General features: G+C 39.0%; 2 protein-coding genes across 2 annotated transcripts in view; both read right to left on the reverse strand.

Annotated features, from left to right (window-relative positions):
- LOC139741897 (scavenger receptor cysteine-rich domain-containing group B protein-like) overlaps window positions 1-5,762 on the reverse strand; it is a 31,810-nt gene extending 26,048 nt beyond the window's left edge. Inside the window, exons 1-2 of the mRNA XM_071652471.1 lie at window positions 5,501-5,762; window positions 1,662-1,985 (exon numbers count right to left, since the gene is read on the reverse strand). Of these exons, the coding sequence (XP_071508572.1) occupies window positions 1,662-1,985; window positions 5,501-5,585 (409 nt within the window). The 5' untranslated portion in view covers window positions 5,586-5,762. The remainder of the gene's footprint in view (window positions 1-1,661; window positions 1,986-5,500) is intronic.
- Window positions 5,763-14,218: 8,456 nt separating this feature from the next.
- Window positions 14,219-23,155, reverse strand: LOC139741906 (scavenger receptor cysteine-rich domain-containing group B protein-like). Its single transcript, XM_071652479.1, has 6 exons — window positions 23,131-23,155; window positions 19,087-19,413; window positions 18,054-18,413; window positions 17,494-17,820; window positions 15,504-15,821; window positions 14,219-15,092 (listed from the first exon to the last, which is right to left on the reverse strand). The coding sequence occupies exons 1-6, from the start codon at window positions 23,153-23,155 to the stop codon at window positions 14,563-14,565; spliced, it is 1,887 nt and encodes a 628-aa protein (XP_071508580.1). The 3' UTR covers window positions 14,219-14,562.
- Between the last annotated feature and the right edge of the window lie 1,979 nt (window positions 23,156-25,134).

Below are 25,134 nucleotides of genomic sequence, written 5' to 3' on the forward strand. Positions count from 1 at the left end.
ATTTACGGCAGAGTTTTGATTGATATTTCTCCTTTGATTTATAGCCTTAACTTGAATGCTTATCAGTATTGACAGAAAATCATATAGTTAAAACCATCCTGGACGACAGCCAGTACGTATCAAAGTACAAGGGGCGTTGACAGGGGAGTGATAAGTTTAGCGACGAAATATAAAATTGAACGTATGAGCGTGTATTATAAACTTTGAAAATCATTACATTATTGAAGACATATGAATTCAATTTAAGGAATTGTTATCTATATATTCCTTTAAACCCAATTAGCGAGCTTTCACAAAGATATCGTACAACACCTTTGATTTTCAGAAAGAAGTGTTACAAACTCTTACTTTGTTACTGCTTTCTAGAGAAAGAAAAAAGGCAAACGGAACACCTCTTCCAGCATACGAAATTATATGTTTATGGAAAGGATATCAAAACAATGTTATGTAATGCAGCATTTTTTTTTTTGATGACAGAACATATCATTTAAAGGTCAAGGTCAGAGGGAGTCATTCCCTCTCTCTTTGTCATTCGAGGGAGAATAACTCGCGATTAGAAAATTCCACATATTTTAGTATCAAAACTGCCGCTATACCAGGGTTGCCAGATCGCCGCTAACTATAGGCTAAATTCACTCAGTCTATTCATAGGCCAAAAGTTCATTCTCAAGACCAAAATTCATAGTCAGATTTTATCAGTACAATGATAGAAAGAGGTGCACACCATGGTTAAAAAAAATATCGTTAACCATCAAATAACTATGTAACGTCATGGAAAATAAAATTTATGGCTCAATTCCATTTTGAATATGTTACACTTGGTCATGTTTGTCAAATCAGTCACAGCATGTGGTATTTGAAGCCGTTAATCGTAAAGCCTACCTGCTAATTTTCACATAGTTGTGAGGGTTTACAGCTGTAAATGTTTTATAGCTTTATTAAATCATTTTATATTCTGATGCAATTCTTTCGTATTTCTTAGTCATGATCAATGATTCTGAAGTCAATTTTCTCACGATTTATAACTTCATTATTTTGAAGTTTATCAAATGGTTTATTTTGCTTTGGTTTTGATTTATATCTATCAGACCTCACGGGTAATTTGCCGGAACAGGAAAAATTTTAATGTTGAATGGTCACCCGCGAAGAAAGTTTGTTTCGGGCCTTGATATAGGCTTATTTATGTATAGGCCCTACACTGCAAAAAGTCCGGTGTTGAATAGTGAACACCGAGCTGGTGTTAAATTTTCGGTGCTCATTTATGGTGTTAAATTAACACCTACGGGTGTCATTTCCAAATTTTAAACTGTTTTTTGAAGAGTTTCTTAGTAACTGCACTTCTTGTTGATTTTTAATTTAAACAAGACGATCAAGAATTTTACATTAAAATACTAGATTTTTGAAAAAATGTGAAAATAAATTTACACCAAAGTAACACCAGCTGGTGTGGTCTCTTATTGAAGCTGGACGGGTGTTAAACCATTGATATTAACACCAACAAATATCAAATCAACACCATGTGGTGTCATTTTTATATATATGTATTATTTTGATTTATATATATACATATCGTGATATTATGAAAACATCACCCCATTGTTTTATTATCCTTGTTTGACTTTATATTTCTCCCTATTTTAAAATTGTTCCTAGAAGCTTACCAGGGGGCGAACACACCACCCCTGCGTCCTCCCTATGGCTGCAATCGTGGTTCCCCCATCCGGGGAAGGAACAGTCAGCCAACATTCTCTCAGACCCACTGCACCCCACGTTGTCCATGAGAATGGGTTTGCTGTCACTACCACGGCCGAAATAAGCATATTTCTTAGCATCGATGGCGTCCCCGTAGCCGAGCTGTCTGCAAACCACCTGTGCGTCCTCCAAGTCCCAGAAATCATCACAAACTGTACCCCATTGGGAGTCGCGAAGGATCTCGACGCGTCCTTCGAACCTGTTGCTTCCGCCGACCAGACGGACTGTATGTTCTGTGTATCAAAAATGTAGCATGACATCTGTTCTTTAATGCTCATTAGACGCTTTAGATATTCGTTTTCTATGAATAATGACAATAATACCAATGATAATAATCATACATGCATAATGCATACATTTTGTTTGATCCGCGTATTTGCAGTAACAGTAGTCACGATAGTAATGTTACGATAGAGGAATACATTAAATGCCAACTGCTATTCATTAATATCCAAATTATCGGAGACCTCCCCGTCGTCAGGGATGAAAATGTCAAATGTTATGCATAGGCGTATATATATATATATATATATATATATATATATATATTAGTTTGCATTTTGCGCACTTATTCCCTAAATGTACCACTATCATGGTATCCTTCCATTCCAAATAGTTCGTTCTTTGAAGATCTGACCATGAGCTGGTAACTGTAGTGTTTGTTAAGGCCGTATCACACCAGCCTTGCGTGCGACTTGCAAAGAACAATTTTGACTACCCGGAGGTCCACGTAGATATCCGCACATGATAGTACCTAGCATGTATCTAAAAAGTAGTCGCCCGGAGGTGCGCACGCATATTTTTTTACCCGCAGCCGTGTTTAGGCCCTGTCACACCTTTCCGGGCAAGCTACTCGGGCTTGTTACGTGTAGGGATTTTCTAGCATACCGGACATTCCTGAGGGCGGAAAAGGATTTGTGCGAGTCAGCGCATGTGTCTTACTTGCTGGACGCGTTATACTTGCCTGTATACTGCGTGACCTTTGTACCAGTCGCGTGGGGGCTGACAACTTAGTGAAGGAATTCCTCTAATGGAATGGCTGAAATCTCACAGAATTTCATTATCTTGGCTGCATACGGGACTGCGAAGTACCTGCGTGGGAATTGCCTGGGAAGTACTGCCGCTAAGGGTCTCCTACTGGCGTTCTGCGTGGACCTCTACGGGCATTCCCGCGACTCACCCGGAAAAAGTTTTGGTCATGCTCAAAACTTGGCTGCGGTTAAATCGGACTTGGATGAGCGCCTCCGGGCAACTACGCGCTAGATACTGTCAGGTGCGGACCAACTGCGGAGAGCTCCTTGGAGTAAATTTGTTTCCCCGCAAGTCAAGCCGCAGAAGTTCCCCCGTACGGTATGACAAGGCATGAATGAAAATTGCAAACATTCTTGTTCGCCCGCTGAAAATCTTCTACGTGCTGGAAACTACCTCCTCGCCACAAGCCCGCGTTATGGTGTGACACGGCCTTTACCTTACGTATAGAAAAATGAATCGAACTATCATTGCTAACTTGCTTTCGGGGTCTTATCAGCATTTTATGTCACCATGTTTACTGATTCGGGTAGACAGTTTACTTGTATATTGTTTTTAACATGGAAAATTGGCTAACAGGAAGCTCTTGAAGTCCACCGATTGGAAGGTCAAACATAATGACAAGACACTACAAATGAACATTGACGACATCAGGGTGGCTTATCCACGAGAACAAGAAAGAAGATGGTGGTATATTCAGGTCGGTACAAAGTATGTCAAATTCATCGCAGGGGTGGTAGTATACTATTGGCTGAGATGAGAATTAGGCTTTTAACTTTATGAGAGATACTGAGAAATCAGTTATGAAGATTTCCAAAGCATACAATTCTAAGAGGAATTCAGAGTTTATTAATTTTGATAAAAGTCGGTTTTGAAATGGCTGAGATATTCGAAAAGCAAAGTAAAACAAAGGAATCCTAATAAAAGATGGGTGGCACATTTTTCTCTAGATCCCTTTGTTTTGGATATTTCAGTCATTTCAAAACCGATTTTTTATCAAATAAACTTCGAATTCCCTCGACATGTCTTTTGTTAGTCACATTAACATCACAGAAAAACATGCGAGTTATGCTACATAGTAAGTCGAGGGGAAGGTGCATTCTAATGTCTTTTGTTAAACATTTCAGTATTTTAGCAATGATTGACACACATTGACAGATGAGGTCATCTGAGGAATACTGGTTAGGAAGTATTTTTTTTTTTAGGGGGGGATGTACCCAAGTATCTGATGAAAAAAAGAAGAAAAAATATTAAAAATATATGGAGTATTTCTAGATATTCGTTTCACTGCAAAAGTGGTGGATTTCGGGGCCAGTTTAATACCCTGATAAGGAAATAACGAAATGAGCTTCCAGGACTGGGTACTGCAATACAAACGTCAACACATATAGCTGCGGGTTGACTGGAAATTTCCAAGTGAAGCCCTATGTCAGTTGATACAAACAAAGTGTAATGATAGCATTGATCGACTTTCGGATAGACGCGATAAACAGTTGTTATGTATTATGTATAAGATTGTAAACGAAAACATGCCTTCACATATAAATGAATCATTTATGTACAAACAATATTTGTATAGTTTGAAGAAGACAACCCTCCAGCTAGATGTACCCAAACCAACCACAAATTTAAAAAAACGCAGTTTCTCATATCGTGGTGCCCTAGTGTGGAATAGTTTGCCAAGTGATGTTAAACAAAGTGTTTCTTTAGCTGCATTAAAAGTGCAATAGATACGTTTTATAGAAAGGTAGGATTTTTAAGATAATTACTTGCAGTTTTATGATGAGTATGTGTATTAAGTCTATATATATTTGAATGGTCCCACTTTACTTTCTTTTATTTTTTTCATTTCTTTTTCATTTATCACATGTTTGTATATAATGCATATTTTTCTTCTTTTAATGCGTAAGTGATTTTATGGAATTATTTCAGTATAAATTGTAGTATTCTTTGATATGTTGTTGATTTTACAGTGTATAATAATTGTGTTTGCTTTTATTCTCTTATGTTATGTATACTAAGTATGAAATGTTGTATTATGTTTCCTTGATCTGTTTTTACCTCTTCACGGACTCACTGAAGAACAGCCATTGGCTGAAGTGAGTGACTGTATCGAAATAAAATAAACTGAATCTGAAACTGACATATCTTTTTAAAGCTATCTATTCAAGGGACATTCCAGACGATTTTCATAATTTCACATCATGTAGTACATAAATCGACAACTCCATGTATATATTTGTGGAATTTATCGCGGTTCTTGAACAGAGAAACAATAGTTTGAAAAACCTTACACAAAATTACACTGAACAAGGATGATGACATAGAGGTTCACATATTTCAGAAATGTAGCAGTGTAATTCTATTACAATACCGCTTGCTTGCAAGTTCACCTGTGTATAATGTATGCATGCCTTCTTCTTTTGTTCTGCTTCCTTGTGCCCCAACTCATGCATTCTCATGGTGTCTCTGCCATGTCATCATCCTTGTTCATTGCAATTTGTTCTAAATTGTGAAAATACACTGTAGTCTTATTCTTCATCCTAATTATCACAAATTCTGAAACTCTGTCCTCAGTATAACTAATTTATAGTTGTTCAAATGTAAAAATCTGAAAATCATCCAGAGGTCTCCTTTAAGTCCATTCTTTCATGTCTAATATTTCCACAAGTATGATGTTTATTTCACAAAAATCAGCAATCTTTTCCACAGTACTCACCTAACTGGGCGACTGCATTTCCTAAGACGATGAAAAATACACAAATTCTCACCGTATGTCCCATAATAGTTACCCAAGCCGCCATGACAATACACGGTGCTGTTGAAACCGCACTCCAACGACTGTACAGTTAGCCAATACCGAATGTTGTTTCTTGTGTCGTCTGTGTACTTCGGAATGAGAATTAATGTTCTCTGCCTCAGTGGCACTGAAATGATCTACCGGAGGCATATACTGTCGTTATGATCGCCTATGGATAACTGACGTTCCGTCAGCGAAAATTGCGATCAAAAAGTAAACAAACTTTTGAACCCAAATAATTATAGTAACATACGTCAGTGGTACCGATCTATTCCGTCACGACCATAAGCATAAAACCTGTTAATATTAACTTGGTCAATCTCCTGTGTTAAGATCTTTGTATCTACATATTCATTTTGGTGTGTATGTGGGTACATATATATATATATATATATATATATATATATATATATATATATATCAGGTATCCACACTAACTTTTATTTTTGGTGGCCAAAAGGCAAACATCTGACCCTGTTTTGTGGCCCGATCGGGCCACCAAAATCTTCATCTCTGAAATTTTGGTGGCCCGACGTGCGTTTCTGGTGCTATACAATGATAGTGTTATATGCGTGTGTGTGTGTGTGTGCCTGTACGACACAGTGATGTCGATATACCTTTGGCGAGCCTTTAGGGTGGGATTTCACGGAGCACGCGAACGATTTGCGAAGGACGCGAATGACAAAATCCAACATTCGGAAAAGTTTTTCTCCGAATGTGTTCCGACAATGAAGCCGAAAACTATTCTTGCGCATTTTGTGCGAAGTTTCCACGACGTTTGTGCGAATGTCGTGTGTATCATTGCGAAAGTACAGCATGTTACGTACACGAAGAACACGCGACGGAAATGCGAACAACGAAACATTTCCTATAATCATGGGAGAAAATGTACCCAAGGAGAGGTGGAAGCTGTCTTGAGTTGAATTTTTTTCTTTCCTCTATTTCTCCTTTCTTTTTCTCTCATTTCTCTATCGTGTGCTTGCCTACATTCTTTTTCCTAATACCTATCTCCACTAGAAACGAGCATCTGATTTTTTTTTCAGTTCCTCCGACACATAATCTCTATAGTTCAAATGAAATTTTACATACTTAAGATTAATCTTAAGTGTATTCTGCGATTTTTTTTTGTATATCAAACATTTCTTTCTCTTTGCTAGTCTTTAATTTCTTTTGTTACTATAGTTGTTAATAATTCTTTGATGTTTAGATGTATGCTACGATTTTTATCTGTAGAAAACGTATAAGTCATACATCCCCCAAACGTGCGCTAAACGTTCGCGAGAATGTCTGAAAATGTACGCGAACAGTTTGCGATTACGTCGTAAAATGATCGGAAAAACTTCGCAGATTTCGCATAACATACGCGAGACATTCTCCAAAGTTTCAGAGTCTGTTTGGGGTTTCACGAACATTTTGCGAACATCGCGCGTGTCTTGCGAAGGTCTTGCGCATATGACGAGGCTTTAAAGACACTTTCGAGAACAATTCACGATCAAATCACGACCAAGTGTGCGGAAAAGGTTCGCAAAAAATTTCAAACTTTTTTGAAATTCTCGCCGAAGTAAAAACGACATTCGCGAACAACTGACGACGCTTCCGACCCCTCACGTTCGTTTGCCGAACTTTTGCAGACTAAAATACGAATGCTGGATTTTGCCATTCGCGTCCTTCGCAAATCGTTCGCGTGCTCCGTGAAATCCCACCCTTTTACTCTTAGTTACGTGCCCGGGAACTTTATAAGCATATAACTTTAGAAATGAATCCTTTTTAGATGAAAAGCTGAATACATATCTCTGTAACCTTGACTCTGTTGGTGAAGTAAAACCTATTCGTGTTCAGTCAATTTAGCACCCTTTTTCTGATTTCAAAACGTCTGAGCAGAAAACGTCTACGATGTTTGCTGTACTTCCAATGCTATGATGACAGCGCGGACATATTCGCGGCAGTGTCACATGGTAAGACGAATAGTACAAGTGTAGTTCAAAGATCACTATATACAGTAGCCTATCTAAACAGAGCTGTATCAGAGAGATAGAGTGTTCTAAGTATCATATACTAACCGCAAGTACATATCTCTACGAGTTGTACCCTCCCCCTCTTGGCAATACTACCTCCCTCCTCTCTCTCTTCTCTCTCTGTCATTTTCAGAAGCTTCTTAAATTCTCGCCTTGTATATAATGGATAAATCATGCCAAAGAAATTATTGACAAACAACCACGACAGAGCAACGTGTTACTCTCATTGATATCATATCACACTGTACAATAAAAAATTGTTACAGTAGTCCGCTCATATTCCCTGTCTAATAACCGTCTATTTTGTTTCAACCTGTTAACATTTATACTTTACGGCAAAATGAAGACACAAAGCCACTCGCACGCACTAAAAAGAAAATGTATTTTTCTAGTCTAATAGTCTGTTCGGGGTCCCCCACGTTATGTGTGCCTATCACGTAACTTTTCACCTTTCGGACCTCCTGGGCTAATGTATGTTTGTAGAATATGTATCAATATTTCTTCAATGTGCTGTTTGAACCCGTTGATATTTGCATATTTGCATGCAATTCTATGGCACCACGATGTACGCATGCTTCCAAACTCAGAGAACACTACACAAGGATAGACGACTTTGTTCAGTAAATATATTCTAAATGTGCAGAAATCGAATATATATATATATATATATATATATATATATATATATACGTCGAACTATCCATATTTGTGTATATGTTTGAGTGTGTACAATCTAATCTCCCATACCTCATATGAAATATTTTGCAATAGTATACGATCTTCTCACATGTCTAAAGCAATACTTCAACGAAAAATACACATTTCAGTGGTAACAAGAAATCATTCTTCACAGCGCATGCATTATCGTTCTTTCCGAAAACGGATCGCAATAAATCCCCAGAAGTAGAATTGGGACATTGACTTTGATCAATCATTGCCCAACAGATCGTCTAATAGTTGGTAATCAGTGAAAGATTCGTAGATTGTCCTTAAAAATTATACCCAAATTTGGTAATATTACATCGAACTGTTTTACTCGTTGATAAATGGGTTTCCTACTGTCTCTGCCATTATTGTGAATGTTGTCAAGCATTTCAAAAAGGAAAGTGAATATTATGATTGACCTATAAGGCCTAGCCAAAAGCTTATCGTCAGACTGAAATGGCTTGAGCGAATCAAAACTATAGTTGCAACAAAAAGATTGTGAAGTAGATGTGTTCGTATTGGTATAACGTCTTGGGTGAATTAGAACTTTTGTTAAACTGAAATTAAGGTATTCTGAAAATGAAATTTGTTCCCAAAAAACGACTCCAAGTGTTTATACCAAAATATAGAGACCTGGTCAAACAGGAAGAATAACAGATGTAAGCAGTACAGGGGTAATTTTAGCGTCATAGAAATATTCGTTTGTTTAGAACAAAAAATACGATATTAATATTTATAAACAAACGAAATATAAAATGGGGAATATGACTTACGATATTACAAAATATAGATTATGAAAAAAAATGTCTCATTGTTGGAAGTTATATAACGTATAATGCACAATGTATGCTGGGTTTGACTTGTATCGTGGAACTGTTATAATGATAATGTATATTTGATCTTGACCTATTTGCCGACAAATTTTAGGTCCCAGGTTGTATATTTTTGCATATTGCATAATGAAAACGAAAGCATAGTAATTATTTACTTTTACAGTACAGGAGCATACACACAGACACACACCCATGCATCCACTAACATAAGTATTGCAAGAAGCACACACACACACACACACACACACACACACACACACATTCGAACATCTAAAAACACATACTGACTGTCCTTTTTCTTACTTAGAGTTCACAAAGTGAAGAAATAAAGAAATGAGAATGTGTATGTAATCGCAAGGTAACTGATTCCAAATTTCATATTTCTGTAAGTCATATTTCTTTTGTTTACACACATCAGTCAAGATATCGTTTTTGTTTGTTCTGAACAAATAAATATGTATGAATATATATATGGATATATATATATATATATATATATATATATATATATCTGATGCTAAGAGCACGCCTTTACTACTAACAGGCGGACTATCAATGTAGTATTATTTGAAATCTATGGCGTTTTGAAACTTTTCATGAAAGCACCTTATTTCATGATTGGCGGCTTAAAGTGGAATTGTATTTTTGAAAGATGCTTTTAAAATTGTAACCAAACTGTTTCAGGACAGTTACCCCCCCCCCCCCCCTTATTATCCCCGGCTATTACACCTGTTATTGAAAGGGCTACAGTAAATACTACAGTAAAGGGCTTTTTACACTTGTAAATTTTTGCTTAGCCCCGGACCAACGGTGGGGCTAAGGGGGGGGGGGGGGCCTTAGCCCCACCGTTGGTACGGGACTATCCTTAGCCCACTTTCTGTTTACACTCGTTTTTGCCAAAGTGGGCTAGCCCCACCGATAGTACGGTACTATCTGGCCCTGCAAAATAGCAGGGGTTAGCACCGCAATTGCGGTGCCAAGCAAGTGAGTGTAAACAGAACGAAAAAATAATCCTGGGCTAAGCGACGGAGACGAAGTCCGACCCTCACTGACCAATCAGAAACGAGGTAATCAAGTGCTGCCGGTGCGTGCGTGTACGTGTACAGTACACAGCGTAATTATGAATATTCATGTGGTTTGGAAAGTCCGGGGCTAAGAAATACGAGTGTAAAAAGGTCAGTTTTCTCCTTAGCCCCGGACAAGAGATAGTACGGGACTAATTGGCCAGTGTAAAAAAGCTGAAAAAATTGGTACGGGACTAACGATAGTCCTGGGTCAGAGAAAGTCCGGGGTTAAGAAACACAAGTGTAACAAGGGCTTAAGAGTTAGGGTTTGAATTTGGGTTTGGGGGTCAGGATTTAGGTTCAAAATTATGATTAGGAATAGGGTCATAGGAAGGGTCGGGGTAATTGTCCCAAAAACCTTTAAAGTCGATTTGAACAAAAAAAAAATAATGTTTTATGGCATAGGCAAATATTGAAATAACAGATTCACACATGGCACGGGCAATTATTGAAATAACAGATTCAAAAATACATAGAAATAGTCACGGAATTTCTTAACTTCTTGGACGTTCGAGATCCCTTTTTAGCCGCTCAGCGCTGGCGTCGTTGTCGTCAAATGCCTTAGCTGTATCTACATCCCGGATGGCTCAGCTTGTTGCTTAGTAGACTTCGTAGACTTGGCTCTCAGCTTGACGTTCACCCATGCCGACAGTCGCCCAGCTCCCTCTGCCTTCAAAACAGTTCTGCTACCGTAAAATTAGACCCCTTTCGAGACCAGCGATACCCTAACACAACCGAAAGACGACTAGGCAGGTAAAAATTTACAGCATCTCGTTGACGTCGAGTAAAATCTTGTGGTTGAAGGATGGCTGGAACCCGTATCGAGCTTCGACGAAGATCGACGCATACGAAGTGCTAGCTGAAATGTTTCTCGTCTTTTTACTCCCTCCAGCCGATATTTATACTCAACCCTACCCAAGCCAATTACCATTAGACCCAGAGAAAAGTATGCAACAAGAACTCAGTTTACAAAGCAAACTATATCCATTTGCTATATTAAGACTTCCCAAGTGAGATGACGCCTGTCCCAATCAGAACACAATTGTCTGCCAGGCAATCACCTATCAATGTTTCTGAATCTCATTAACCTAGTAAAACCTATCCTCATTTTCTAATGAGCTTGCATGAACCTAACACAACAATGTAAACACACATGACTGAATCTAATTAACCTCACAAATCATTGCCTCATAAGTCTCTTTTATTTTTCTTGTCTGGATATTTGTCTGGATTTTCTTGTCTGATTTAATGCCGTCTGGAGGCGGCATTAAACCTAATAAATTTCTATGCAGTGTAACAACATCGAAACTACATCTTGTGATTCCATACATATGCACTGCATATGAACAAATGTACATGTATTCCTTTCCTGACACTTACCCAGTACTGTATTCTAAAATACTGTCCTTCCCTATTTGGCATAATCATAGCAAGTATGGTTATCAAGTGTACCAAGCATACATTGATTATTACTAAGCTAAGGGAGGAGTAATTGATCAAACTCAGATTCACACTTTTTCGGAGGAGAATAGTATAGAAGATAAAACTATGCAGAGAAACAACTTTAATTCAATTCATTTTAAAGCAAGTTTTATTTCAAATATCACATTTTTTCAGGTACAATTAAAACAAATGAGTGTAATACAAAAAGTTAAAAAAATATGAAATCAAAAAAAAAAAGAAAACCGCAACATAACACAACATTAGCATTTTTACAGTGGGGTAGTAAAAGCGGATTATATTGAAATATGTCACAGTCATCAATTCAAATCAACCAAGTTAGAGAGAGAGAAAGCGATAAATCTCGGCAATTGCGAGTAATAATTCTGCGTGGCAAAAAAAAAAAACAAACCCACCAATAATCCAACTTAAGAGGGCTACTCTTTCATAATTGTCATCTATGGAGAGCACAATATTGGTTGTGAGGGAAGAACTCTTTTTCTTTCCATTGGTACCTAATTATGCTGACAAATGTTATAATATACAAACCTAAAAGACAACAATGACAAACTGCACTTTTTTCAAATTTGAGAGTCACATGAAGGAACAAGGAATGTCTCAATGATTGAATGAGATCTGTCCATGAAAATTGTCAATCAAATAGGCCTGCAGGTTCGTGTTTATGGTTTTCTTTCACCTTTTCATTGTCCATAACTTCCAACATGGTCATGTTGTCGAAAACTTGGTCGTCCCCCCCCCCCAAAAAAAAGGTATCAAGCCACAATCTATTTTTCTCTCTTCCTATTCAAGACATAGTACTAGTATATCGCTGCAAGTCATGTGTTGAATATAAACAGAGAAAATGGACTGTTTGGGTTGGCCTTTGTCGGAGTGACCATGTTATCGGACAAGTGGCTATGTTAAAGGTTGTGGACCATAAAAGGTTAGGAGAAACCCTAGACACAAACACGTATTCGTACAGGCTGACCTATTTATTTGACCACTTTCATTGATAGATCTCATCCTTTTCAGTGAGGAGACATCCAATGCTTCTTCATGATAACACCCAAACTTGGAAAACGCGCAAAAAGTTTATCATAGTTGTATTTAAAGTTATCATGCTCAGTCATGCATGGCATTTTTATCAACATAATAATTATGTACCAATGGAAAGAAGAAGAGTTTTCCTTTCCTCACATCCAATATTCCATTCTCCATAGTTAATATATCATGAAATAGTAGCCCTCTAAAATGGGATTACCTTTTTTCATAAGCGCTGTATTTTCTGATGAAAGGCATGATAACTTTATTTGTGACATAATTCGCACAAACCCCCATTCTGATATCAGACAATGGACTGCTACAGATGTCTAAGTAGTGGAAATGAAGAAAAAAAAAATGTTCGCAATAGTGCTAAATTAGGGACAAGTTCATGCAACAAACCGAACAATAAAATGTGCTACAACCCACCACAAAAAGTAAAAGAAATACATGCCACAAGAAAAGAGTCTCAGTATAAAAGTATTTTAGCCGTGCATCAAACATGCATGATATATCTATCATTAAACAAAGAAATTCGTTGCAAGGTGTTGTGGCATCTATTGCCTCATTGTTTGAGAATGACTCGTGATTTGAATCACAGCTTCAACGTGGTGATCAAAGGCTATCATTTCCAGAGTCTATGGCTAACAACTATGACGGTATAGAGGATTCAAACCGTGACACAATCATCAACCGCCAACGAGATCGGTATCCAGCCAGTGACAATCTCCAAGTATTTGGCAAGCGAGATTTTCTTATAAACATTTAAGCTTCTATAATTGGAAAAGACATTTTTGACAGAGGCACATTGGATGTTAGCACGGTTTCTTCGAGTACAAAGTTTTTTTGGTTTTTTTTAGTGAAGATCCATTATTCTTTCTAATAGTTTTAACAAATATCTTACTTATAACAAAACACGCTTATCTAAAATATATAAGAAACTACTCACTGGCAACAGCAATAAGCCAAATATCTGCTTCTCTTTTGGAATTGTTTTCATTTCAATTGGACCTGATCTTTGCCAGGTTTTTCCATTTTTCTCTCCAGATGTCTGTCTGGTTCTTTGTTATCTTTCCCCTTATTACTTTTTTTTTTTTGGGGGGGGGGGCAATGTTGAGTTTGATCTTATTTATCTTGAGCCAAATGAGATTATCATTTTCATATCATATCTTGTCCAGGTATAATGACTATTCATTCGTGACAACATATCCAATGTCATCAGTACAATTCATCAATGATAACGTCATAAAAAACAACGTTCAACTTCGTTTTCTATAATACTACTACTATATCCAGAACTCATTTATTTTTTTACCTTTTAATCTATTTTCTCTTCTAATTCTGCAGTGTTCATTAACGTTTTTAGAGATTATCATTATTTACATACAATTTTTCATTAACAGATAATATCAGTCTCTATGATGTTAAGCTAATATTGTAATTGCATTCATATCATAAGAGTTTAAGTCGTAAGTTTCAATTTCTGTAAAACCAATGATTCAAAATTCATACATATATGATACACTTGTAAACCTGTACTTTATTGTCTTAGAGCGGAGGTGGGGACGCCCATCAGTGTCGGCTTTTTCTTTAATTCTAAGGGTATTATTTTTCTTTAGAGTCTCTTCATACATCAGCATTTTGGAGCGCTGGACATCAGCGCATGTATTCTTTTCTTGAAGTGATAAACAAAAACCGGTTGTAAATGTAACAACGTATTAAGAAACAATGTTTTCATTAAATTAAACTTCTGGGACGCTCACTACGTGGAAACCAGGGCTCATTTGAATGACGCTTGCAAGCACTTTTGATTTGAACCCTTTTATGGACACTTTCAATTCACAATGTAATCTCGAGACCATATTCTTAAATTGAATGTAGTTTTAGGTTTTTGAATTTTGATGTTGTTGGTCATTCGCATTCGCCCCAAACTGAAGGCCCCAGGCATTGATTTGAGTAACAGTGGTAGGACTGGTCGGTGAATTGACCGTAACACTGGATGCAGCAGCTGCAGTGTTAGCGGGACCACAATCTACCACGGGAAGACCTGTCACTGCCGGCGGAGATGATTGACCGTGTGGATACGGCACGTACAGGTACCTCTGAGGACCTTCCACACCGTTGCTGCTCGGCGCGGACATGACTGCGGTATAACTGGGTGGCGGTGCCGAGTAGGGAGGTGCGTCTTGCCTTGGGTAGTTTCCACCACCACCGCGGGCCGCTGCCGTGTCGGTGGCAGCGGTGGGATTCCCGCTGACGGAAAACAAGGTTGGTGACTGACGTCGTCGCGTCTGGCTGGATGCCGAGCACACAGTTCCGATGATAGTGAGGATGATCGTGAAGCCAAATACTGAACATACGACGATAACCCCAATCAGCCATCCAGCCATGCCTTCTTCTGCGTAATGTGGATCTAAGTATGTCATCATTAAACCAGAAATGTTGGCTTCACATGAATTAATTGTAACTGATAAAGTTCACTTGCGTTTTTACCAAGTGTCATAACGCATTTATTTTGCATCTTTCATAAAAAGTGAAAGTGTTTGCAATTGCTCATTAAATGTGTGTAGAAATGGTGTCTATACAACTTGAGAAAGAAAGACCTTTGTGGATCCCTGTGAAAACCAGCCTTCGGCTGACGAGGGTGTTCCACCCCATGATTTGAAAATATCAATTGCATTGCATTGAATTGACTTGAGCTACAACATTCATGTAATAAGTTGTCATTCAATCAGTTATTTGGGAGAGAATAAAATCATGCACAGAGTACCACCTGTGCGGTACAAGTCATCCTGAATAATGCTTGCGAAGTAACGGGACTCACCAGAGTACGAGCAATGGACTCCGACATCCTCACTGTGGACGCAATCGTTTTCTCCCCAAGGCCTGTGGTAACACGACGACAGTGACCACTCATATCCGTCGCAAGACACATCGTCAAGGTGGATAGGCCCGCTTCCTTGTCCGTAGTACATATTAGCAAAGGCGACGCTGGAGTAACCAAGCTGACGACAAACGACCTCTGCCTCGTTTTCGCCCCAGCCGTCATCGCACACAGTGCCCCACTCGTTGTTATGATAGATCTCCACTCGACCACGGTCTGAGAAAATTCCGTCAACGAGACGGACATCGCCCTCGTTGACTACGGCGATGACATTGTCGTGGGCAAAATGCAAGTTGTGACCAAAAGTGAAGTTTAAAACAAACGTCCTAATTTGCCGATGATTGATTATTCAAACTCACTCCGATACAAATGAAGTACGGGGTGAAACATCATTACATAGTATGCATATTATGTAAGTCATTTAGAGGTGCATTAACAAAATGTAAGTGATAACTGCTCCCAGAAACGGTAAGCTTTTGATTTGGTAACCCTTTAAACAAATGTTTAAAGCCAAAAATGAAGAAGCCTACACTAATGACCACCAAACGAATGCGTATTACCACGGGTGAAATGGAAGACGTTAAAAACTCTTTTTAAGCCCTATTCACACATAAGTGAAGACCGACTGCTGACCATTCTACGACCTCTTCTCGGCATATTTTTGAAGTGTTATTTGTTTTCATATTCTATATTCTGGAAGGCGGCAAAGGGTTGTCACTAGTATACAAACTGGTATTTGTCAGGTGGAGGGTTTCGATACTCCATCGAAAACCATTCCAGGTGACTGGTGGTAAATTGGTCAGCAAGCGGTCGTAGAATGGTTGCTTGATGGGTAACCAGTTGCCAACCAATTGCCTTCTCCATAAATGTGGTTGCGAACCATTTGCCTAGTGGTTGCCTATCAGCTTACATGTACCACTTAACAAAGACACTACTGGAAACCTTTTCTAGAGTATGTGTTCACGAGCTTCCAACATTATAATCATGTAGTAATTGTTGGTGACCTAAAACGAAAACCAGCAACTAATCGGCAGGTAATATCTAGTTGTCTTCATAAAGTCACAAACCATTTGCCTAGAGTTTGCGGACCATTTGCGATTTTTTTTGCACATCATACTTGTTTTTTTCTTAGGGAGGGGGTTGCAAAACGTTCACAAAGCGTTCTCCAACCGGTCGTCAAGTTGTTTGCAAAAATGGTCGACAGCTGATTGGCAACAGGGAGGTAATTGGTCCGCAACCAGGCACTGCTCAAACATCTGAGGTTTTGGTTGTCGATGGTCGACAGAAATTTTCTTGCTGGAGGTCGGCGACCAGTCGTATAATGTGTGTAAATGGCTTAGGCGCGATATCTCTTGCATTTGTAGTACACTGCCCCATTTCTTTTTTTTTAATGCAGAATCGATGAGATCTCCAATATAGTGACAGGTTCAATTAATAAGGAAAGTACAAATACTTCAATGCATGAAGTAACCGAATATATTAATTCAAAGCATACTTGTATTTCTTTATTCATTTGGAATGGCTATAAGAGTTCCGGAACATATATTTTTCGTTTTACCGAATATTAACGATTCCTTTTTTTATCGCTTAATAAGCTCCGGCAGGTAATACGAGTCAAGACAGAAAAAGAGTATCGGAAAGCTGTTTTGAAAAAAAAAATAATCACAAGCACAGAAGAGATGGGACGCATAAATTTTCTTTTTCTAGTTTCAACGTTTGCGGTATGGAGGGGGTTTCTCTTACATCAGCTGTTGCTCCAAAAGAGAAGGCAAGAGGCAACTTATGAAAATTCCTTCAGGGCAGAGGCGTCTATCCATTTCAAACAGGACACCTATAGATGATTTATGATAAGTCCCCTTCTTACGCCCTGTAGGCAGAACAAGGCAACCAAGATAGTTTCAACTAGTCGCCTTCACGCTTCCATACTCACCATAAGTGTAAGTGCTGCATTGCACACCGACATCCTCGCTGTGCTGACAGTCGTTCGAGCCCCAGGGCTCACGGTGGGAACAGTAAGACAGACGAGATTCAGTGCCCACACAGCTGACGTCATCTAAATGGATAGGGCCAGTTCCGGCCCCGAAAGACTCTCGGTAGTCAATGACGTCTCCAAACCCGAGTTGTCTACAAACTACTTCTGCCTCATCCTGGCCCCATCCGTCGTCGCACACAGTACCCCATTCGTTGTTGTGGTAGATCTCCACTCGTCCGCTGCCCGACCAACTGCTGCCCGCAAGACGAAGGTCACCTTCTTCCGCTGTTTGATATTGGGGTAAATAAGAATTGATGATCACATGTAATTTCTGGAGCAAGTTTGGAATTAGATGGGAACTCTCTGTCTTTTTTTTTCGGAAAATACATGTTTGATTAAAATGGAGTCAAATGCTTCTCAATTAGCCAGAGTAAGCCAGATTAAACATAGCATATATCGACTCAATCACAGTTTTTCCAATACAGAACAAAGTTTATTGCACGTTATTGCTCGCTTACCGTTTGAGGTGGTGGTGGTGGGTGGAAACGTCGTAGACTCAACATCAGTATAGGAGCATGATATACCCACTTCGTACCGGCAGTCGTTGCATTCACCCCACACGACGTTGGCGCACTCCGAAAGTTCATCTTCGTTACCTGAGCAGCTTACGTTTGACAAGTGGAAAGGGCCATATCCATACCTGTAGTACCATTGATTTGCTTCCACCTCCTGATACCGAAGTTGGCGGCATGCAACCTTTGAATTGTTGACGGTCCATCCAGTCTCACAGATATTACCCCAGGAGCCCCCGTGGTAGATTTCCAGTAGCCCATTGGACGACTTCGTTCCTTCAACAAGTCGGAGTGCCCCTTCTTCAGCTGCATATGATTAACAAAGAGAAAATGTCCAAAACATCATCTGTTAGTGCTTAATTACAATCTACTTACAACTGAATTACCATTAGGAAAATATTGTGATTCAATGCTGAAATCATAGTCACTACTTGCAAGAGATTACTAAAATGTGTAAGACCCCTATGAACCCTCCTCAAAACAAAAACAAAAAAAAAAATGAAATCAAAGTATTGTACACCTCGTGAATTTTGCACCTAAAACTTTTTTTAAAAATATTGTGGGGCTCAGCTGATTTGCTTGTGTTTAGAGTGCATTCTTGTCTGTTATGATTGATAGAATATTAAAATTTAATGCATTTGGATTCATTAGAAATCTAAAAATATGATTCCTGCATGTGGCTGGTGCTTTGTGAAGTTGTCTCGAGCATTACCCTACGAATTTATAGCCCATGTATATGTTCCGATAAATATGATTGTATTTCCAAGCACATATTAGTAGGTTATTTTGCTGATACATGAAACATCACGATTCCGATAATTTATTGGACCATTTGAACACCCTAAGACAGCTGTGAAAGAAATATGAAAACCCAAAATTGGTCTGGGCCCACCTTTAAGATCGCAATGACGTTTACTATCAGGTCACACAAAAAAAAAAAAGACAGGGAGGACAAGTGACAATAATTCAATATGCTTACCGTCATGACTGCATATTACCCCTGCATCCTCGCTATGGCTACAGTCGTGATTTCCCCATCCACTACTGCCGCACTCACTTAGCTCGTCTTCATACCCAGAGCAGTACACATTATCGAGAAAGATGGCCTGGTCCTCTCGACCTCTGCCAAAGTATGCCGCAATCTTTGGGTAGAGGGCGCTCTGGAAGCCGAGCTGCCTGCACACGACTTTTGCGTCATTCAAGCCCCACGAGTCGTCGCAAACAGTACCCCACTCCGAATCGTGGAAGATTTCCACACGCCCTTCGTGACTGCCGGATCCATCAACAAGGCGGACTGCTCCATCCTCTGAAGAAAGAAACAAACAAACACACAACGATAACAATAATGGAAATAACAATCACACAAAAAACGAGACAAAAGAAATCAAAAGTGATAGTTAGAGGTTGATACATTGGACTGAAATCAGCTCCAGTTCATTTTAAATATGTAATATCGATAGGCATATATAAGCATATACATGTTTATTGCGTATACGGAAAACACAGTCCAGTTCTGACGTAAACAAGGGGAAAAGTACAAATTAGAGGAACATGATACAGAAATACACGTGTTGGGGGACAGGCAAGGTGTAAGTACAAATGGAAGTATGAAGTACATGTCATGAAAACTATGCTAATACACGTAATTTCTACAGCAGTGTAATAATGTATTGTCCTTGGCTGGAATGGGGGTGTACACGATCTATGGACTTTAATACCTGATTTACATCAGTTTTTATAGTGCGATAAATGATGTGATCTCTCTTTTGGGAGGAACATAGTCCATACACCAATTTTTGCAAATAGCATGCGTTCATGTAATATTTAGAAAATTGGAGTAAAGAAATCGCATCATGGAGCACTTTAAGTTTCCTTTTTTTTTCAAGAAACCGAACTTAGTTCTCATCAGAAATAATTTAGCTGTTACAATCATTGATGCAATGCTAAAATATATTTCTCACTTAATTTGAAGCCTTAACCTTGAAAGCTTAAATAGTGCTGATGTATTATTATGTAGTTCGAACCAAATTTTTCGTCAAGAGCCAATACAAATCATATTGGGGAGTGATAAGGTGTAGTGACGTGTGTCGCTATTTTGCGCCCTGAGCACTCTACATTGTGGAGTGGATTTGGCGCATTATAAGTCATACTATCACGATTATCATTATTATTGTTACTCCTACTATTTCTATTGTTATCATTATTATTATTATTATTATTATTGTTAATGATAATAAAAACAGACATATAATTGTGTATATTAAACATGATGCAAAATTGTAAGTTTGCCAACAAACACATTGGGCCGGATGCATAAACGCTAGCAATTGCTCGTGCTAGCCTTTTACTCGAATCCGTATGCATAAAAACAAGCAATTGCTTGTGAGCAGAAGCTTTTGCTAGCAAGCACAAGCAATTGCTTGCTGCCCGCAAGCAATTGCTTAGAGACCAAGCATTTGCTTAAAAACGTATGCATAAAACATACATTTTGCTAGTTCTTGCTAGCAATTGCTTACGATTTTCCAAGCTCTGTAAAATGAGCTTGAGCTTTTGCTTATCTGGGACGTTCCCTTTGAAGTATCATTTTCATATTCATGGAAGAAAGACCACACTTGTGAAGGAGTGGTTTAAATCCACTAGAAATTACACATAAATAGAGTAAGAAATTTTTCATTTCAACAACGGGAATGTCCAGTGCTTAGCACGCAAAATGTGATGAAAAACATGTAGAATATATATCTGACTTCGATGGAGAGCAAGGATACGTCTCTCCACGTGCGATCTGGCAGATCCGGGCTACTGTAGGCAGTAATGGGAATCAGCCAGTAATACGTGTGTGTGTATAGTTGTGTGTACGTGCGTCTGTGTGTGCATTTATGAGTGTCATTTCATAGCTCTTCTGCTATGTCAGGAAATGTTTCAAATTTCAAATAAATGCTGCCACACTCGCCTTTGTTCTTGTGTTCGCACAGGCGTGACGTCCCTTTTGTTGAAAACGTACGCAATTGCTTGTGCGGGACAAGCAAAAGGTATAAGCACTAGCAAAAGGTTATGCATATGGATTTAAGCAATTGCTTGAGCTAGACCTTTTGCTAGACGAGCTTGTGCTTTTGCTTGAAGCAATTGCTTACAAGCAATTGCTTGTTTTATGCATTCGGCCCATTGATAAAGATTACATAAAGCAATTGGTGTCTATAAATGCGTCCGCACGTTGTGAGTGACGTCATGAATCTTTGGAAAAATAATTACACCACCGTGATTTCCGTATCAATGTCATGGGGGAGGGGAGGAAGAAGGGAGGGGAGGAAGAAGGGAGAGGATTACGGCTATGATCTGTTTTAGTGATAGGAGGGTGAAAAGAATTGTGAATCTATTAAACGAGAGCGAAGCGACCAAGCAGGTCGACCGTACTATCATAGAGGAAGGTAAAATTTGGCATTTCTTTTTCAGTGTATTGTTTGTCTTTTTCTTGCTGTTGTTCTTGTTCTTGTTGTCGTTGTTGTGGGGGAAGGGAGAGAGCAGAATTTCGCAACTTAGAACACTTTACTATTACTATTTAAAGCAATCAAACATACTCTGAATTCACTACAAGCAAGCAATGTTGAATTTATGTTTCTTCCTGATTCATATAGCCTTAAAGGACAAGTTCACCTTCATAGACATGTGGGTTGTTCTACTAATATTGCTGCATTCACTCAACCCACATGTCTATAAGGGTGAACTTGTCCTTTAAATTGAGCTTAGCACTTCTGACAGAGTGTTATTAGTCCATGGGCCAGGCCAGATATTGGTACCACCTGAGGTGGCAATACCTTTTTGGTGTCATTTTGTTTTTAGATAAAGGGATGTACACTGTATTATAAGCTTTGGATATTCCCTTCGCCGTCTTGAATATTAGACTAAGCGCTGTGGACATCATAACCGTTGGATATTCCCTTCGCTGCCTTGAATAAAGACTAAGCACACCGCTTTTACAAAAGAACACCTGTGGACATACAGAAGGCAGTGCTCGTCTTTGTGTACCGGTTAGATTCGATTCAGAAGTATAGGAATATAAAAACGAGACCAAATTGGTTAAAAATTCATTTACTATGACTAAGCTACTCATTTGGAAATGCTATCATAGCTTGATAAGCGTATCTATGTCCGACAAACAAAATGACACCAAAAAGGTTTTGCCACCTCAGGTGGTACCAATAACCTATTTTTCGGGTCTTAGCCCATGGACTATATGTAGTTGTCAACAATATTTCTCTACGAGAGCCAATATGTACTAAAATACAAGCGGCGTTGATATAGTGGAGCGAAAGGGTTTGTTTATTTGTTTGTTTGTTTGTTTGTTTGTTTGTTTGTTTGTTGTTTGTTTTTGTTTGTTCATTTTCCATCTGAAAAGATGGCTGGATAGCCCATACTCAGCTACGTTGAGCTGGTCTTCCATGGGGTCCAGTTGGATGTGAGGTGGGACCACTTCACCGGGTTGAACACCCTTCTCTTTGCGATGAAGAAATGAAGCGGGATCTTTTACGTGCATGAGTTGTTGCTTCCTCATACACGGGACCTTCATTTTATGTCCTATCCGAGGGACAGTGTTTAGCCTCTTGCTAGAGGGGACGGTATGCTTACACACAACATTGCTCAGTCCAGACTCGGGTTACCGGTGTGGCTGAATAAAAAAAGACATTTGTAAGTGTGTGATACCCCTTTCAGTAACCCTCTTGGCTCGGACCAGGAGCGGACCAGGAGCGGACTGTTTATGAATGGGTTGTGGGGGCCAAAGTGGCCCGCGCCAGGTGCGGACTATTTTGGCGCTGCTGCAGCTAGCACCAGGAGCGGGCCTGGCGCTGATCGAAGAGTTTATGAACGATAGAAGCGCCAGGCGCGGGCCAAAATTCCTTTCACTATCAAAGGTCACCGCTTTCGCTGCTCAGCTCGTAAGCGCGCGGCACGCACATCAAATATCGCGCGAAAATGCACTTCCGCTCTGTCCATGAGGTGTTCAGTTACCATGGCAGTTATCCCTTACTTGACCGAGTTTCTGAATGGGTCATCGTAAAAGTAGTGCGGCTCTGCATAGTTACTGAACGCAATTTTTAATGCTTGGCGCGGGCTAATTTGCCTCGGACCAGGAGCGGGCCAAAAATGCATGAGTTACTGAAAGCGGTATATTTGGCAAATCTGCACATTTTCATACAAGCACATGTACGTCTTTCCAGCATTCAGGGAGCAATTGGCAGGCTATATCTTATTCATGAATGTATTCGAACGCAGTGGGTGAACTCTGTTTTTTATTTAATTATCTCTTAACAAAGGTGTCGTAAGAAAGGCAGTAATTTTCAAAAATAAGTAGTTTAACTTTTTACTTTGTTACTGTAGATACTGAGAGAGCAATAATAATTCTTATCGTTCTCTCAGTATCAACACTTGAGAAAAAGCGAACCTCTCGAAAATTTGTGTGCAGAAATAAACTGTTGGTGAATACAGTATGAACATTGTTTCAGTTTTGTGTTTGATGATATTATCACACCAACAAGTGGACAACTTGATATATATATATATATATAAATGAAGTGTATTATCGTTTTTATTATATGCCTATCATATGATGATATGGTGACACTTCCCTAATGCTATAATGTTATTTCCGTTTAACAACATTGTTCCCTGTCAATTACTATTCAATACTAGAAAGGATCCCTCATCATTAAACTCGTCACTAAGAAATCAAAACAATACATTTCATTTTTATTTCAATGGTAATAACTCTTCTGATATTTTCCTCATATGATTCTATTGTGTTAACATTGCATATGATAGAAGTACACATTAAGGATGCTTTACAAATATCATTTTCATCGCTGATGGGATTGTTCTCAGACACTTACCAGGAGCCGAACACACCACCCCTGCGTCCTCGCTATGGTGGCAATTGTGGTTTCCCCATCCGCGGAAGTAACAGTCCGCCAACATTCTCTCAGACCCACTGCACCCCACATCGTCCATAAGAATGGGTTGGCTGTCACTTCCACGGCCGAAGTAGGCATTTGTCTTTGCAGCTATGGCGTCCCCGTAGCCGAGCTGTCTGCAAACCACCCGCGCGTCGTGCCAGCTCCAGGAATCATCGCACACTGTACCCCATTGGGAGCCGCGAAGGATCTCGACGCGTCCTTCGAACCTGCTGGTTCCGCCGACCAGACGGACTGTATCTTCTGTGTATGAACAAAAAGTTGCGATGATAGCATGAAATTGTGTCTTGTGTTTATATGGCACTTTATTTATAATCGTTATCTATAGCTATATCATATTTGATATCACACTTTTGACAAAAAACAGGGCAGGTAAAAAAGGCGGCGGAGTTGGGCTTTACGTCACTCAGAATTTGAATTATGAACTCTTAGACGAATTCAGTTTAATGTCTGAAGTTATTGAGAGTATTTTCATTGAAATTAGGGTTCCAAATAGAAAAAGTATTGTTGTCGGTGAAATATACAGACCTCCAAATACAAGCCCCACTGAATTTATTGAATCTTTATCCGTACTTTTAGCTGATAAATATTTGGAGAATAAAAGTTGTTTCATCATGGGTGATTTCAATTTCAACCTTTTAGACTGTCATACCAACTCCGCATGCCAAGATTTCCTCAATGTGATGTTATCCGAGTCCTTTTCACCTCTTATAAAGAAGCCCACTCGAATTTCAGATGTCACAGCAACTCTAATTGACAACATCTTTGTTAATAGGTTCTCTTTCCAATATCACGTTTGGTGTAATAGTGTCTGATGTATCCGATCATTTTCCGATTTTCGCTGTTCTGCCCAATGTTAACATAAGTAATGCCTCTTTTTATTCGCCCAATTCTTGTTTTCGAGAAATGTCAGAAACTAATCTTAATAGACTTAGGGAGAGACTAGGATCCGTTAATTGGTCAATTGTTAATAACCAAAGTGATGCAAATTTAGCTTTTGAACACTTTTCACAAATATTATCATCCGCATTCAATTCCATTATACCCGTTAAGCCATTTACTCG

This window comes from Diadema antillarum, unplaced genomic scaffold (genome assembly GCF_040938485.1).
Source record: "Diadema antillarum isolate AM-2024a unplaced genomic scaffold, OU_Dant_1.0 seq00000962_RagTag, whole genome shotgun sequence".
NCBI lineage: Eukaryota > Metazoa > Echinodermata > Echinoidea > Diadematoida > Diadematidae > Diadema > Diadema antillarum.

Excerpts from the sequence above, each read along its gene's own strand:
- LOC139741906 (XM_071652479.1), bottom strand. The coding sequence starts at position 23,155 with ATGACCCATTCAGAAACTCGGTCAA. Across the intron at positions 17,821-18,053 it reads CACCACCACCACCTCAAACG|CGGAAGAAGGTGACCTTCGT; the intron begins GTAAGCGAGCAA and ends AATATCAAACAG. Across the intron at positions 15,822-17,493 it reads ATGCAGCACTTACACTTATG|TCAACGAGGGCGATGTCCGT; the intron begins GTGAGTATGGAA and ends TCATCGCCGTAG.